The sequence below is a fragment of the Oncorhynchus keta genome, unplaced genomic scaffold (genome assembly GCF_023373465.1).
Source record: "Oncorhynchus keta strain PuntledgeMale-10-30-2019 unplaced genomic scaffold, Oket_V2 Un_scaffold_25965_pilon_pilon, whole genome shotgun sequence".
In the NCBI taxonomy this organism is placed as follows: Eukaryota; Metazoa; Chordata; class Actinopteri; order Salmoniformes; family Salmonidae; genus Oncorhynchus; species Oncorhynchus keta.
In genome coordinates, this window is record NW_026290889.1 from 85,001 (window position 1) to 102,165 (window position 17,165).

At 45.5% G+C, this 17,165-nt stretch overlaps 1 protein-coding gene across 1 annotated transcript in view; it reads left to right on the forward strand.

Moving 5' to 3' along the window:
• Positions 1-17,165, forward strand: part of LOC118382586 (plexin-A4) — a gene marked incomplete at its 5' end in the record, with an annotated part of 146,250 nt that overhangs the window by 80,389 nt on the left and 48,696 nt on the right. Inside the window, 2 exons of the mRNA XM_052515457.1 lie at positions 2,109-2,268; positions 8,665-8,768. Coding sequence (XP_052371417.1) covers positions 2,109-2,268; positions 8,665-8,768 — 264 coding nt within the window. The remainder of the gene's footprint in view (positions 1-2,108; positions 2,269-8,664; positions 8,769-17,165) is intronic.

Genomic DNA, 17,165 nt, shown 5'->3' on the forward strand with positions numbered 1-17,165 from the left:
ATGCTGATGATGATGGCTGATGTATTCACTGTGAATGATAATAACCGTGCGATAATAATTAGCTTGTTAACCACTCATCGACTCAAGGTAGCCATGCCGTGTCAGACTGGCCCCCCTGGGAGGCCAGTTTCTCTGAATACCCATTTCTATTACAGGAAAGACTTTCACCAGACTTGACACATACAGAATGGCCTCTTTCAAACCTGATATCCAACGACCACGCCAGAGTTGAATTATTGTCATCCCACAGAATGTGTCTCCATCTCCAATATAATTATCAACCGAGACACAGCATACCTGAATCCCATCAACTCCTGATGTCATTCTCTATTCTATAGAAAAAATACATGTCCCTGTTCTCTACAGGTGGTGAACTGTTCTCCTATTGTAATAGCAGGTGTATAACTCCAGGTCTTGTCCCTGTTCTCTACAGGTGGTGAACTGTACTCCTATTGTAATAGCAGGTGTATAACTCCAGGTCTTGTCCCTGTTCTCTACAGGTGGTGAACTGTTCTCCTATTGGAATAGCAGGTGTATAACTCCAGGTCTTGTCCCTGTTCTCTACAGGTGGTGAACTGTTCTCCTATTGTAATAGCAGGTGTATAACTCCAGGTCTTGTCCCTGTTCTCTACAGGTGGTGAACTGTACTCCTATTGTAATAGCAGGTGTATAACTCCAGGTCTTGTCCCTGTTCTCTACAGGTGGTGAACTGTTCTCCTATTGTAATAGCAGGTGTATAACTCCAGGTCTTGTCCCTGTTCTCTACAGGTGGTGAACTGTTCTCCTATTGTAATAGCAGGTGTATAACTCCAGGTCTTGTCCCTGTTCTCTACAGGTGGTGAACTGTTCTCCTATTGTAATAGCAGGTGTATAACTCCAGGTCTTGTCCCTGTTCTCTACAGGTGGTGAACTGTTCTCCTATTGTAATAGCAGGTGTATAACTCCAGGTCTTGTCCCAGTTCTCTACAGGTGGTGAACTGTTCTCCTATTGGAATAGCAGGTGTATAACTCCAGGTCTTGTCCCTGTTCTCTACAGGTGGTGAACTGTTCTCCTATTGTAATAGCAGGTGTATAACTCCAGGTCTTGTCCCTGTTCTCTACAGGTGGTGAACTGTTCTCCTATTGTAATAGCAGGTGTATAACTCCAGGTCTTGTCCCAGTTCTCTACAGGTGGTGAACTGTTCTCCTATTGTAATAGCAGGTGTATAACTCCAGGTCTTGTCCCTGTTCTCTACAGGTGGTGAACTGTTCTCCTATTGTAATAGCAGGTGTATAACTCCAGGTCTTGTCCCTGTTCTCTACAGGTGGTGAACTGTTCTCCTATTGTAATAGCAGGTGTATAACTCCAGGTCTTGTCCCTGTTCTCTACAGGTGGTGAACTGTTCTCCTATTGTAATAGCAGGTGTATAACTCCAGGTCTTGTCCCTGTTCTCTACAGGTGGTGAACTGTACTCCTATTGTAATAGCAGGTGTATAACTCCAGGTCTTGTCCCTGTTCTCTACAGGTGGTGAACTGTTCTCCTATTGTAATAGCAGGTGTATAACTCCAGGTCTTGTCCCTGTTCTCTACAGGTGGTGAACTGTTCTCCTATTGTAATAGCAGGTGTATAACTCCAGGTCTTGTCCCTGTTCTCTACAGGTGGTGAACTGTTCTCCTATTGTAATAGCAGGTGTATAACTCCAGGTCTTGTCCCTGTTCTCTACAGGTGGTGAACTGTTCTCCTATTGTAATAGCAGGTGTATAACTCCAGGTCTTGTCCCTGTTCTCTACAGGTGGTGAACTGTTCTCCTATTGTAATAGCAGGTGTATAACTCCAGGTCTTGTGCCTGTTCTCTACAGGTGGTGAACTGTTCTCCTATTGTAATAGCAGGTGTATAACTCCAGGTCTTGTCCCTGTTCTCTACAGGTGGTGAACTGTTCTCCTATTGGAATAGCAGGTGTATAACTCCAGGTCTTGTCCCTGTTCTCTACAGGTGGTGAACTGTTCTCCTATTGTAATAGCAGGTGTATAACTCCAGGTCTTGTCCCTGTTCTCTACAGGTGGTGAACTGTTCTCCTATTGTAATAGCAGGTGTATAACTCCAGGTCTTGTCCCTGTTCTCTACAGGTGGTGAACTGCATCCACCCGGACAATGAGAAGAGCCCTGAGATCCAGGTGAAGGTGTTGAACTGTGACTCCATCAGCCAGGTGAAGGAAAAGATCCTGGACGCCATATACAAGAACGTTCCCCACTCCCACCGACAGAAGGCCTCTGACATGGACCTAGGTAGGATCCCCGTTCATTAGGGCACTCTGTAGCTAAATGTTATGCAATGGAAAACCAAAACATTTCTTATTGGAAATCCGTTCGGGTGAATACAAGTCTGATCAGTCAATGAGCCCCTTTTTCTACAGCAACCATATACGGGTACAAATGGAGAAAATGTTCCCTGGAGTTGAAAAGGTTAACACCTGGAATTATTATTGCAAATATATATTGTATTTTCTGTTTTTAATTGACGAACATTGAGTTATTTTTCCATCACGTGGACAAATCGGTGTTGATGAGTCTTCAGTCATTGAACATGTGGAGGCCATTGTGAGAGTTCTCGTGTTCCTCCACACCAGGGATGTTAAACTCATTCCACAGAGGGCTTAGTGTCTGCTGCTTTTTGATTTCTCCTTTCAATTAAGTCTTAGACAACCAGGTGAGGGGAGTTCCTTACTAATTAGTGACCTTAATTCATCAATCCGGTACAAGGGAGGAGCGAGAAACTCGCAGCCACTCGGCCCTCCGTGGAATGAGTTTGACACCTGTGATCTACACCCATTGATTCTCAAGACTTCTTCTTCAAATTACAGTAGTGTTCAGAGGGACTCAACACCAGCCTCCCTCCATAGATCTCAGGAGAGTTGAGTCCAGCAGACCTCTCTCTGGCTCCTGTCTGGTGCTGTGTGATTGTTCTCTTCCCTCTCCGACTCCCCATCGATCCAGTCCTGTTGACCACACTCTGACTCACATGATTGATCAAGTAATCAATGGAGAGGCTCTCAGATCCCCAAACCTCCTCAATCTTATTTTTTTTTCTGTGAAACTTTCGAAGAGATCGGCCTTCTTTTCTTTCACTCCAGCTTTCTCTTCTTCTCTCATTCTTTCTTACTTCCTGTTCTCAGTAGACTGGGTTGTCATTTTATTCACCAAGGTTATTTCCTAATGGTGTTATAAGATGACTAATTGTCTCTGTTTGTAGTAGTGAGGAGTGGTGATCTGCTCCCCCTGTACGTCCCTGTAACGAGTGAGCTGAGAGTCGGGAAGCAAGTTCAGGGAGTGTGTGTCTAAAACAATACATGGAACATAATACTAAACAAGAAAACACGAACAGAACAGACATGAAACTGGAACAGAAACAATGATGCCTGGGGAAGGAACCAAAGGGAGTGACATATATATAGGGAAGGAACCAAAGGGAGTGACATATATATAGAGAAGGAACCAAAGGGAGTGACATATATATAGGGAAGGAACCAAAGGGAGTGACATATATATAGGGAAGGAACCAAAGGGAGTGACATATATATAGGGAAGGAACCAAAGGGAGTGACATATATATAGGGAAGGAACCAAAGGGAGTGACATATATATAGGGAAGGTACCAAAGGGAGTGACATATATATAGGGGGAAGGACATATATATAGGGAAGGAACCAAAGGGAGTGACATATATATAGGGGGAAGGAAACAAAGGGGAGTGACATATATATAGGGAAGGAACCAAAGGGAGTGACATATATAAAGGGGGAAGGAAAACAAAGGGAGTGACATATATATAGGGAAGGAACCAAAGGGAGTGACATATATATAGGGAAGGAACCAAAGGGAGTGACATATATATAGGGAAGGTACCAAAGGGAGTGACATATATATAGGGAAGGAACCAAAGGGAGTGACATATATATAGGGAAGGAACCAAAGGGAGTGACATATATAGGGAAGGTAATCAGGGAAGTGATGGAGTCCAGGTGAGTCTGACGGTGCGCGTAACGATGGTGACAGGTGTGCGCCCTAACAAGCAGCCTGGTGACCTAGAGGCCGGAGAGGGAGCACAGGTCACAATCCCATTCTGCTATACGAAGACATAAGTCTCTCAGTCTCACAATACAACATCCTGGCACTACATCTTCCGGCTGCACGGCCTATCACGCCTAAGTGTGTGTGTGTTTTATTTCCTGATTGTATTCCATCAATTTCGTCAGGTCTTTCTAGGTAGATGGTGAGTGGCGAGCCTTTTTATGGATTCACATATCAGGATGGTGTGTGTGTGTGTGTGTGTGTGTGTGTGTGTGTGTGTGTGTGTGTGTGTGTGTGTGTGTGTGTGTGTGTGTGTGTGTGTGTGTGTGTGTGTGTGTGTGTGTGTGTGTGTGTGTGTGTGTGTGTGTGTGTGTGGCCCTGTGTTTTCTTAGTAATAGTATATCTATAATGGCATACGGAGCTGTGATGGGGGAATGTCTCTCTGATAAGTGAAGAGATTGGTTTAGGTTTTTGGCGAGCGCTCCATTGCGAAATTGTTTCATGGCGCCCACCGGGCAGTTTCATGGCGCCTGGCAGTTTCATGGCGCCCACCTGGCAGTTTCATGGCGCACACCGGGCAGTTTCATGGCGCCCACTGGGCAGTTTCATGGCGCCCACCGGGCAGTTTCATGGCGCCCACCGGGCAGTTTCATGGCGCCCACCGGGCAGTTTCATGGCGCCCACCAGGCAGTTTCATGGCGCCCACCGGGCAGTTTCATGGCGCCCACCGGGCAGTTTCATGGCGCCCACCGGGCAGTTTCATGGCGCCCACCGGGCAGTTTCATGGCGCCCACCGGGCAGTTTCATGGCGCCCACCGGGCAGTTTCATGGCGCCCACCAGGCAGTTTCATGGCGCCCACCGGGCAGTGTGTTGTCTTATTGTTTAGTATTATTATAGAGAATTGGACATTTAGTCTGAGGGGGAACTCACTGCGTGTCGTCACTGCGTCTGGGGGGCATTGTGACTACATGCAGTACTTTAGGAGGGAAGCGGTGTCATTTATGTCTTGTATAAAAGACAATAGGTAGAAGGATATTACACCGAATGCAACAGTCCACTCAGAGGGAGAGGAAGCATCTCTGCATGATTCCACTAACAGATCAACGGGCCTCCCTAGTCCGGACAAACTCTTCCCCCAACCTCCTCCCCCATATTGACAATCCTCAGTTTCCATCTTGCAGGCTCTCCTGAAAACAAATTTGACAAGAGTTTTTTTGTCCCAGATATTGTTTTTAATTCCCCATGCCGGGTCCCCCTGAGGGAGGCACGATAGGAGGGAACAGGGCGTGAGAACCAACCCAAGAAAGACCTGCTTTGTGTGTGTGGGGAGGTATAGGTACGTGTGTGAGGGTGGGGGGAGTGAATTGTGTGTGTGTGTATGTATATGCGTATGCAAGTACATGTGTGTGCTGCTTCCCCCTCTGCAGTATAACAACACTACCTCAACAACCTTCACTGGTTCCCCCTCTGCAGTATAACAACACTACCTCAACAACCTTCACTGGTTCCCCCTCTGCAGTATAACAACACTACCTCAACAACCTTCACTGGTTCCCCCTCTGCAGTATGACAACACTACCTCAACAACCTTCACTGGTTCCCCCTCTGCAGTATAACAACACTACCTCAACAACCTTCACTGGTTCCCCCTCTGCAGTATAACAACACTACCTCAACAACCTTCACTGGTTCCCCCTCTGCAGTATAACAACACTACCTCAACAACCTTCACTGGTTCCCCCTCTGCAGTATAACAACACTACATCAACAACCTTCACTGGTTCCCCCTCTGCAGTATAACAACACTACCTCAACAACCTTCACTGGTTCCCCCTCTGCAGTATAACAACACTACCTCAACAACCTTCACTGGTTCCCCCTCTGCAGTATAACAACACTACCTCAACAACCTTCACTGGTTCCCCCTCTGCAGTATAACAACACTACCTCAACAACCTTCACTGGTTCCCCCTCTGCAGTTTAACAACACTACCTCAACAACCTTCACTGGTTCCCCCTCTGCAGTATAACCACACCACCTCAACAACCTTCACTGGTTCCCCCTCTGCAGCATGACAACACTACCTCAACAACCTTCACTCTGCAGTATAACAACACTACCTCAACAACCTTCACTGCTTCCCCCTCTGCAGTATAACAACACTCCCTCAACAACCTTCACTCTGCAGTATAACAACACTACCTCAACAACCTTCACTGGTTCCCCCTCTGCAGTATGACAACACTACCTCAATAACCTTCACTGGTCCCCCCTCTGCAGTATGACAACACTACCTCAATAACCTTCACTGGTTCCCCCTCTGCAGTATGACAACACTACCTCAACAACCTTCACTGGTTCCCCCTCTGCAGTATAACAACACCACCTCAACAACCTTCACTGGTTCCCCCTCTGCAGTATGACAACACTACCTCAACAACCTTCACTGGTTCCCCCTCTGCAGTATAACAACACTACCTCAACAACCTTCACTGCTTCCCCCTCTGCAGTCTCACAACACTACCTCAACAACCTTCACTGGTTCCCCCTCTGCAGTATGACAACACTACCTCAACAACCTTCACTGGTTCCCCCTCTGCAGTATAACAACACCACCTCAACAACCTTCACTGGTTCCCCCTCTGCAGTATGACAACACTACCTCAACAACCTTCACTGGTTCCCCCTCTGCAGTATAACAACACTACCTCAACAACCTTCACTGGTTCCCCCTCTGCAGTATGACAACACTACCTCAACAACCTTCACTCTGCAGTATGACAACACTACCTCAACAACCTTCACTGGTTCCCCCTCTGCAGTATGACAACACTACCTCAACAACCTTCACTGGTTCCCCCTCTGCAGTATGACAACACTACCTCAATAACCTTCACTACTTCCCCCTCTGCAGTATGACAACACTACCTCAATAACCTTCACTACTTCCCCCTCTGCAGTATGACAACACTACCTCAATAACCTTCACTACTTCCCGCTCTGCAGTATGACAACACCACCTCAATAACCTTAACCTTCACTGTAGGAGCTCCGATGTTCTAGAATCCCTCCACTCCCCAAAGCCTTTATCTACAACACTGGGCTCCACACAGAGAGACCTGGGAGGATTGGGATACAGGGGCAATCTCATCTTACTCTGGTTTTCTCCAAATTCATCCCTTCTTTCCTCTCCTTTTTTCCAATTCCCTCTCTCCTCTTCCTTTGGTTTGTTTACTCTGGCCCAACTGGAGACTCAGGTCATTTGCATGTTGATGGAAAGATGTACAGTAGAGAGAGAAAACAATAGGAGGCTTTGTGTTTCCTGGAGATTTCTGATGCCAAAGTTGTTCTCCGCACCCCTCCTAGGACGTGTTTCATCATCTGCCCTGTGATTGCTGCTTTGTTGGTCTATTTGTGATTGGAATAGGAGATGACAGTGACCGACGCCAGGCGGGAACAACACCGACACAGTGACACATTCTTATATAAACTCAAGTGTGGCAAACAAAAGAATATCACCTCCTTGTTTGTTTTCCACAATATATTTTATTTTCATTATAATGTGAGGGAATACAGTGGTGGGGTTTCTCTACAGTGGTGAGGGTGGTGGGCTATTTCGTATGTCTTTGGGGTGGCGTTGTATCTCGAGTTTGTGCGGTGGTATGGTTTCTCTTGAAGGGTGCTGTGGTTGGATTGCTCTTTAGGATGCTTTGGTGGGGTATCTCCTGAGGGTGCAATGGTGTGGTATTTCTAGTTGAGAATGAAAGTCCAGCTGAATGGGGTAGCGGTGGTGTGGTTTCTCCTGCCCTAGCTAGTTCCCAGAAATGACAATAAGAGACAGTTCAGCAGGGGTTTAGCACTGGTCGATGGTGGAGAGCACTCAGCATGGGGGCCAGGGGCCCGCCACAGATGAAAGAGGAAGTAGGGACCTTGGCTAGCAGTGGTAATCACATCCATCGATCGAGAGGGCCCAGCGAAGGCCCCCGATCCGCTCTCTATCAAAGAGCAGAGTGGGTGATTAATTTTCCTCCCTTTCTTTTCCCTCTATTTCTTCTTGTCCTCCCTCTCGTTCTCTCTTGCTACTAACACTCGTTGTCACGCTCGTTCTACGTCTCGGTATCACTACTTTGTGGCCTGGGAATCTCATGCTGGCCTCAAAGGAAGGATTCCAGGAACTCCAGATCTGTTTCACTGTAGCCACTCCCCTTCTCTTCCCACCGTCCAGACATACATGGCTCCTGCAGAACCAGTGTGTATGTGACGCAGGTTGACATTCACTGTCATGAATCTTGCCCTGGAGGCAGAAATGAGCAATTCTTCACTACACGGGCCATCTAGAAAGTCAAAACTGGCTATATTGTAAAAATAGGTATAAAATCAGATTTGATGACTTTGTGGCTGTGCCGGTCAGTGACGACTCTACAGAGCTGCCAACAGGGAAAGATTCATGACAATAAATGCCAACCTGCGTGTGTGACATCAAAGGAGTGTACAAAAAGAGAGCGTAGTGATCACTGCATCTTGTGGAAAAGGTCATTCTGAGCAGGCTGGATATAAATCTCTCTTTCTCCCTGTAGTGCCCTAACCTGTCTTTACCTTTGCCCCCTCACAGAGTGGCGCCAGGGCAGAGGTCAGCGTACGATCCTGATGGACGAAGACCTCTCTACCAAGATTGAGAGCGACTGGAAGAGACTCAACATGCTTGCTCACTACCAGGTACACGCATCACTATCTAGAACAGTTAACCCACTGTTCCAAGGCCGTCATTGAAAATAAGAATTTGTTATTAACTGACTTGCCCAGTTAAATAAAGGTGTGTGTGTGTGTGTGTTTGTGTGTGTGTGTATATATATATATTTTTTTTTACATATCTACATTCTGACTTACGACCAGTTACATGCATCACTATCTAGAACACACATATCTATACAACCAGGTACACGCATCACTATCTAGAACACACAAATCTATACGACCAGGTACACGCATCACTATCTAGAACACACATATCTATACGACCAGGTACACGCATCTCTATCTAGAACACAAATATCTATACGACCAGGTACACACATCATTATCTAGAACACAAATATCTATACGACCAGGTACACGCATCACTATCTAGAACACACATATCTATACTACAAGGGACATGCATATCTAGAGGTGGAGTCATACCCATGTTCACTCAGGACAGAGAGGGTAGAAGTATAATTCATTGTATTTCTATAGGGTACACTGATCCGTAATGGAGAAGATTGAAGATAACTCCCAATACGCTGTACAGAAGGGACTGGTGATTTGCTAGTGTACCAACAAAGCCTGTTAGAGACAAGCAAAATGGATGAATAGAATGAAGTAGTTTGTTTTCCCCTCCAGTGTGTATTTGCAATATCAAAACTAAACTATTCCCTCTCATAGTGTATAATACAGTGTGGTGCACCGTGTTTCCATGTAAATATTATGCTGCATAGTGTTCAGTTTGAGGTAAACCGATGGTCCAGATTAGGCTCTAACTATTAGAGTATCCACTTCCAGGTAAATACATGTTTGAGATGATTGACTTCCAGGTACTACCATAATGTAGACAGTACACTAGATAAATTCATATTGCACACTCACTCACAGGTAAACTCACTCCACCTGAGTGTCATTCCATTTCCAGGTAAACTTTTGCAGCTAATCAGCCAGTCAAAATGCTGGCTCAACCTCATAAATGTTTCATCAAATAGATTACCCTGTAAAGGTCTCTTTGCAAAACACACACACACACCACTCACGGCTCTTTTCTCAAATAGACCTCCTGATCTCATCAGACGGAGCCGGAGGGAGATTTGTGTTTTGAGTTTGTTTATTTGTTTAACTGATTCTATCTATACCGCCTGCCTCACCATATCTCCTGCCTCCCTCCTCCCTCCTCCCTCCTCCCTCGCTCCTCCAGCCTTCTGAGTTCAGGAGTCACCAGCCACTCTCTTTGTTGTCTCTGTTTCCAAACGCCGCCATTCCACAGACAGACAGCACCTTTATCCACTACCACATTTATTTCCCCCCCAAACACTGAAGGAAACAGAAACTCATTAAAAATCAGACTTTGATTAGAACTCTGCAAGTTAGAGTTGACGGTAGGAAAGCACCTAAACTAGTATTACAAGAGTAACAGTACCAAAGAGACTAGAGGCTTCACAAGATGTCTACGCACGCAACCTGACAGTATTGCACACGTGTTGTGTCCGATCATGTTGGTTTAGGTTGTTGACGCGTAGGACCGATGTTGCCGGTGGATCAGTCAGGCAGAATGTTTTTCAGAGTTGTGTATCAGTCCGTTTCAATAATGTGTGATGGCCGCAGACAAAGGGAAGAGGAAGAAGAGGCAGAATTCTGTTTTGGCAGGCTTAAAAGCCTCTGCCAAGCTATTGAATGAACACGCACATCCTTTGACAGTTCTAAATGGACTATGTTGATTTCTCCAGCCAATAGACTAATACATGGCACCGAAGAACATTTTGTTTTACATTCTCCCAACCAATTGTGCAATTTTTTACATTTTATTTGCATTTTGTGTAACTTATTTTTTTACTTATTCTGTATGTTGCTGCTTACATCTCTTATGACCGGAAATAACTTCTGGACATCAGAAAAGCAATTACTCATCTTGGACTGGAAGAAACGTTTTCCTTTAACGAGTCTGACGAGAAGGAAATCCTGCTTTCAATGGAACAGGCCCAGATCCACGCCTTTTGCATGAAGAAAAGATGCCGGAAAAGTGGGAGCAGATCGGGGATCCTTCTGAGAAGCCGGAGGCGAGCGAGTAAACTCCCAATGGCTTCCATTCTCCTTGTGAACGTGCAATCGTTAGAAAATAAAATGGATGACCTATTATTAAGATTATCCAATGGGACATTAAAAACTGTAACATGTTATGTTTCACTGAGACTTGGCTGAACGAAGAAACGGACAATATAGAGCTGGCGGGATTTTACATGCACCGGCAGAACAGAGACGCTACCTCTGGTAAGACGAGGGGTGGGGGTGTGTCTTTTTGTCAACAACAGCTGGTGTGCGATGTCTTATATTAAAGAAGTCAAGGTATTGCTCACCTGAGGTAGAGTACCTTATGATAAGCTTTCGACCGTACTTTATGCATAGAGTTCTTATCTGTATTATTCATATCCGTCTATTTACCACCACAAAGTAAAACTGGCACTAAGACCCCTCTCAACCAACTCTATAAGGCCATAAGCAAAGAAGAAAATGCTCACCCAGAAGCAGCGCCCCTAGTGGCCGGGGACTGCAGGCAATCTTAAATCAGTTTTACCAAATTTTTACCTGCATGTCACATGTGCAACCAGGATAAAAGAAAACCTAGACCACCTTTACTCCACACACAGAGATGCATACAAAGCTCTTCCCCGCCCTCCATTTGGCAAATCTGACCACAATTCTATCCTCCTGATTCCTGCTTACAATCAAAAACTAAAGCAGGAAGTATCAGTCACTCGCTCAATACGGAAGTGGTCATATGACGCGGATGCTACACTAAAGGACAGTTTTACTAGCACAGACTGGAATATGTTTTGCGATTCATCCAATGGCATTGAGGAATACACCACATCAGTCATCGGCTTCATCAATAAGTGCATTGATGACTTCCTCCCCAAAGTGACTGTACGTACGTATCCCAACCAGAAGCCCTGGATTACAGGCAACATTCTCATCTAGCTAAAGGCTAGAGCTGCCGCTTTCAAGGAGCGGGAGACTAATCCGGACGCTTATAAGAAATCCTGCTATGCCCTCAGACGAACTATCAAACAAGCAAAGCATCAATACAGGATTAAGATTGAATCCTACTATGAGCTCTGACGCTCGTAGGATGCGGCAGGGCTTGAAACTATTATGGACTACAAAGGGAAACCCAGACACAAGCTGCCCAGTGACGCGAGCCTACCAGACGAGCTAAATGCCTTTTATGCTTGCTTCAAGGCAATCAACACTGAAGCATGAACGAGAGCACCAGCTGTTCTGGATGACTGTGTGATAACTCTCTTGGTAGCCGATGTGAACAAAACCTTTAAAGCCGCTGGGCCAGACGGATTACCAGGACGTGTAGTCAAAGAATGCGCAGACCAACTGTCAAGTGTCTTCACTGACATTTTCAACCTCTCCCTGACTGAGTCTGTAATACCTACGTGTTTCAAGTAGACCACCATAGTCCCTGTGCCCAAGGAAGCGGAGGTAACCTGCCTAAATTATTACCTCTTGTGGCACTCACGTCGGTAGCCGGGAAGTGCTTTGAAAGGCTGGTCATGGCTCACATCAACAGCATCCTCCAGGACACCCTAGACCCACTCCAATTTGCATACCGCCCCAGCAGATCCACAGATGACATAATCTCAATCGCACTCCACACCGCCCTTTCTCACCTGGACAAAAGGAACAAACATGTGAGAATGCTGTTCATCGACTACAGCTCAACGTTCAACACCATAGTGCCCACGAAGCTCATCACTAAGCTAAGGACTCTGGGACTAAACACCTCCAACTGCAACTAAATCCTGGACTTCCTGATGGGCCGTCCCCAGGTGGTAAGAGTAGGCAACAATACGTCTGCCAGTCTGATCCTTAACACTGGGGCCCCTCAGGGGTGTGTACTTAGTCCCCTCCTGTATTCCTTGTTCACCCATGACTGCATGGACAAACACGACTCTGTAGCTCAGTTGGTAGAGCATGGCGCTTGTAACGCCAGGGTAGTGGGTTCGATCCCCGGGACCACCCATGCGTAGAATGTATGCACACATGACTGTAAGTCGCTTTGGATAAAAGCGTCTGCTAAATGGCATATATTATTATATTATATTATTAAGTTTGCTGACAACACAACATTGATCACCGACAACGATGAGATGGCCTATAGGGAGGAGGTCAGAGAACTGGCAGTGTGGTGCCAGGACAACATCTCTCCTCAATGTGAGCAAGACAAAGGAGTTGATCGTGGACTACAGGAAAAGACGGGCCGAACAGGCCCTCATTAACATCGACGGGGTTGTAGTGGAGCAGGTCGAGAGTTTCAAGTTCCTTTGTGTCCACATCACCAACAAACTATCATAGTCCTAACATACCAAGACAGTCATGAAGAGGGCACAACAAAACCTTTTTCCCCTCAGGAGACTGAAAAGATTTGGCATGGGCCCCCAGATCCTCAAAAGGTTCTACAGCTGCACCATCGAGAGCATCCTGACCGGTTGCATCACCGCCTGGTATGGCAACTGCTCGGCATCTAACCGTAAGGCGCTACAGAGGGTCGTGCAAACGGCCCAGTACATAACTGGGGCCAAGCAAATGCTCCTCAACAGCTTCGACCCCCAAGCCATTAGACTGCTGAACAATTCCTAATTATCTATTTACATTGACCCCCCTTGTACACTGCTGCTACTCAATGTTTGATTGTTACCTATGCATAGTCACTTTGCCCCCACCTAGATGTACATATTACCTCAACTAGCCTTTACCCCTGCACACTGACTCGGTACCAGTGCCCCCTGTATATAGCCTCGTTATTCTTATTGTGTTCATTTTTATTATGACTTTTTATTTTAGTCTACTTGGTAAATATTTTCCTCTTCTTGAACTGCACTGTTAGCTAAGGGCTTGTAAGTCAGCATTTCAACAGTAAAGTCTACACTGTTGGTTAAGGGCTTGTAAGTCAGCATTTCAACAGTAAAGTCTACACTGTTGGTTAAGGGCTTGTAAGTCAGCATTTCAACAGTAAAGTCTACACTGTTGGTTAAGGGCTTGTAAGTCAGCATTTCAACAGTAAAGTCTACACTGTTGGTTAAGGGCTTGTAAGTCAGCATTTCAACAGTAAAGTCTACACTGTTGGTTAAGGGCTTGTAAGTCAGCATTTCAACAGTAAAGTCTACACTGTTGGTTAAGGGCTTGTAAGTCAGCATTTCAACAGTAAAGTCTACACTGTTGGTTAAGGGCTTGTAAGTCAGCATTTCAACAGTAAAGTCTACACTGTTGGTTAAGGGCTGGTAAGTCAGCATTTCAACAGTAAAGTCTACACTGTTGGTTAAGGGCTGGTAAGTCAGCATTTCAACAGTAAAGTCTACACTGTTGGTTAAGGGCTGGTAAGTCAGCATTTCAACAGTAAAGTCTACACTGTTGGTTAAGGGCTTGTAAGTCAGCATTTCAACAGTAAAGTCTACACTGTTGGTTAAGGGCTTGTAAGTCAGCATTTCAACAGTAAAGTCTACACTGTTGGTTAAGGGCTTGTAAGTCAGCATTTCAACAGTAAAGTCTACACTGTTGGTTAAGGGCTTGTAAGTCAGCATTTCAACAGTAAAGTCTACACTGTTGGTTAAGGGCTTGTAGTCAGCATTTCAACAGTAAAGTCTACACTGTTGGTTAAGGGCTGGTAAGTCAGCATTTCAACAGTAAAGTCTACACTGTTGGTTAAGGGCTTGTAAGTCAGCATTTCAACAGTAAAGTCTACACTGTTGGTTAAGGGCTTGTAAGTCAGCATTTCAACAGTAAAGTCTACACTGTTGGTTAAGGGCTGGTAAGTCAGCATTTCAACAGTAAAGTCTACACTGTTGGTTCAGGGCTGGTAAGTCAGCATTTCAACAGTAAAGTCTACACTGTTGGTTAAGGGCTTGTAAGTCAGCATTTCAACAGTAAAGTCTACACTGTTGGTTAAGGGCTGGTAAGTCAGCATTTCAACAGTAAAGTCTACACTGTTGGTTAAGGGCTTGTAAGTCAGCATTTCAACAGTAAAGTCTACACTGTTGGTTAAGGGCTGGTAAGTCAGCATTTCAACAGTAAAGTCTACACTGTTGGTTAAGGGCTTGTAAGTCAGCATTTCAACAGTAAAGTCTACACTGTTGGTTAAGGACTTGTAAGTCAGCATTTCAACAGTAAAGTCTACACTGTTGGTTAAGGGCTTGTAAGTCAGCATTTCAACAGTAAAGTCTACACTGTTGGTTAAGGGCTTGTAAGTCAGCATTTCAACAGTAAAGTCTACACTGTTGGTTAAGGGCTTGTAAGTCAGCATTTCAACAGTAAAGTCTACACTGTTGGTTAAGGGCTTGTAAGTCAGCATTTCAACAGTAAAGTCTACACTGTTGGTTAAGGGCTTGTAAGTCAGCATTTCAACAGTAAAGTCTACACTGGTTGTATTCGGCGCATGTGGCAAATAAAGTTTGATTTGATTTTGATTTGATGTTCTGAGCAAAAGAGCAAAGTCGGTTTCAGATCTCAAAACAGTCATTAGAGTAAAAACATAAATGGATGTTCAGTTTGAAATCCCCTACAAAGGTAGAAAATATATTGAGTGATTGTTGTCTTCAGATGCAGCATCCTTTCATGTAGACACAATCAGAGTTGATCAGGACCCTAGACAGTACAATCAGAGTTGATCAGGACCCTAGACAGTACAATCAGAGTTGATCAGGACCCTAGACAGTACAATCAGAGTTGATCAGGACCCTAGACAGTACAATCAGAGTTGATCGGGGCCCTAGACAGTACAATCAGAGTTGATCGGGGCCCTAGACGGTACAATCAGGGTTGTTCGGGGCCCTAGACAGTACAATCAGAGTTGATCAGGACCCTAGACAGTACAATCAGAGTTGATCAGGACCCTAGACAGTACAATCAGAGTTGATCAGGGCCCTAGACAGTACAATCAGAGTTGATCAGGGCCCTAGACAGTACAATCAGAGTTGATCAGGGCCCTAGACAGTACAATCAGAGTTGATCAGGACCCTAGACAGTACAATCAGAGTTGATCAGGACCCTAGACAGTACAATCAGAGTTGATCAGGGCCCTAGACAGTACAGCGTTGATCAGGACCCTAGACAGTACAGAGTTGATCAGGACCCTAGACAGTACAATCAGAGTTGATCAGGACCCTAGACAGTACAATCAGAGTTGATCAGGACCCTAGACAGTACAATCAGGGTTGATCAGGACCCTAGACAGTACAATCAGGGTTGATCAGGACCCTAGACAGTACAATCAGGGTTGATCAGGACCCTAGACAGTACAATCAGGGTTGATCAGGACCCTAGACAGTACAATCAGGGTTGATCAGGACCCTAGACAGTACAATCAGGGTTGATCAGGACCCTAGACAGTACAATCAGAGTTGATCAGGACCCTAGACAGTACAATCAGAGTTGATCAGGACCCTAGACAGTACAATCAGAGTTGATCAGGACCCTAGACAGTACAATCAGAGTTGATCAGGACCCTAGACAGTACAATCAGAGTTGATCGGGGCCCTAGACAGTACAATCAGAGTTGATCAGGACCCTAGACAGTACAATCATAGTTGATCAGGACCCTAGACAGTACAATCAGGGTTGATCGGGGCCCTAGACAGTACAATCAGAGTTGATCAGGGCCCTAGACAGTACAGAGTTGATCAGGACCCTAGACAGTACAATCAGAGTTGATCAGGACCCTAGACAGTACAATCAGAGTTGATCGGGGCCCTAGACAGTACAATCAGAGTTGATCAGGACCCTAGACAGTACAGAGTTGATCAGGACCCTAGACAGTACAATCAGAGTTGATCAGGACCCTAGACAGTACAATCAGAGTTGATCAGGACCCTAGACAGTACAATCAGAGTTGATCGGGGCCCTAGACAGTACAGAGTTGATCAGGACCCTAGACAGTACAATCAGGGTTGATCAGGACCCTAGACAGTACAATCAGAGTTGATCAGGACCCTAGACAGTACAATCAGAGTTGATCAGGACCCTAGACAGTACAATCAGAGTTGATCAGGACCCTAGACAGTACAATCAGGGTTGATCAGGACCCTAGACAGTACAATCAGAGTTGATCAGGACCCTAGACAGTACAATCAGAGTTGATCAGGACCCTAGACAGTACAATCAGGGTTGATCAGGACCCTAGACAGTACAATCAGAGTTGATCGGGGCCCTAGACAGTACAGAGTTGATCAGGACCCTAGACAGTACAATCAGGGTTGCAACATTTCGGTAACTTTCACAAAATACCCAGGTTTTCCAAGAAATCCAGGTTGGAGGATTTCTGGATTCCCTCGTAATTTCAGGAATTTTCCAACCAGGATTTCTGGA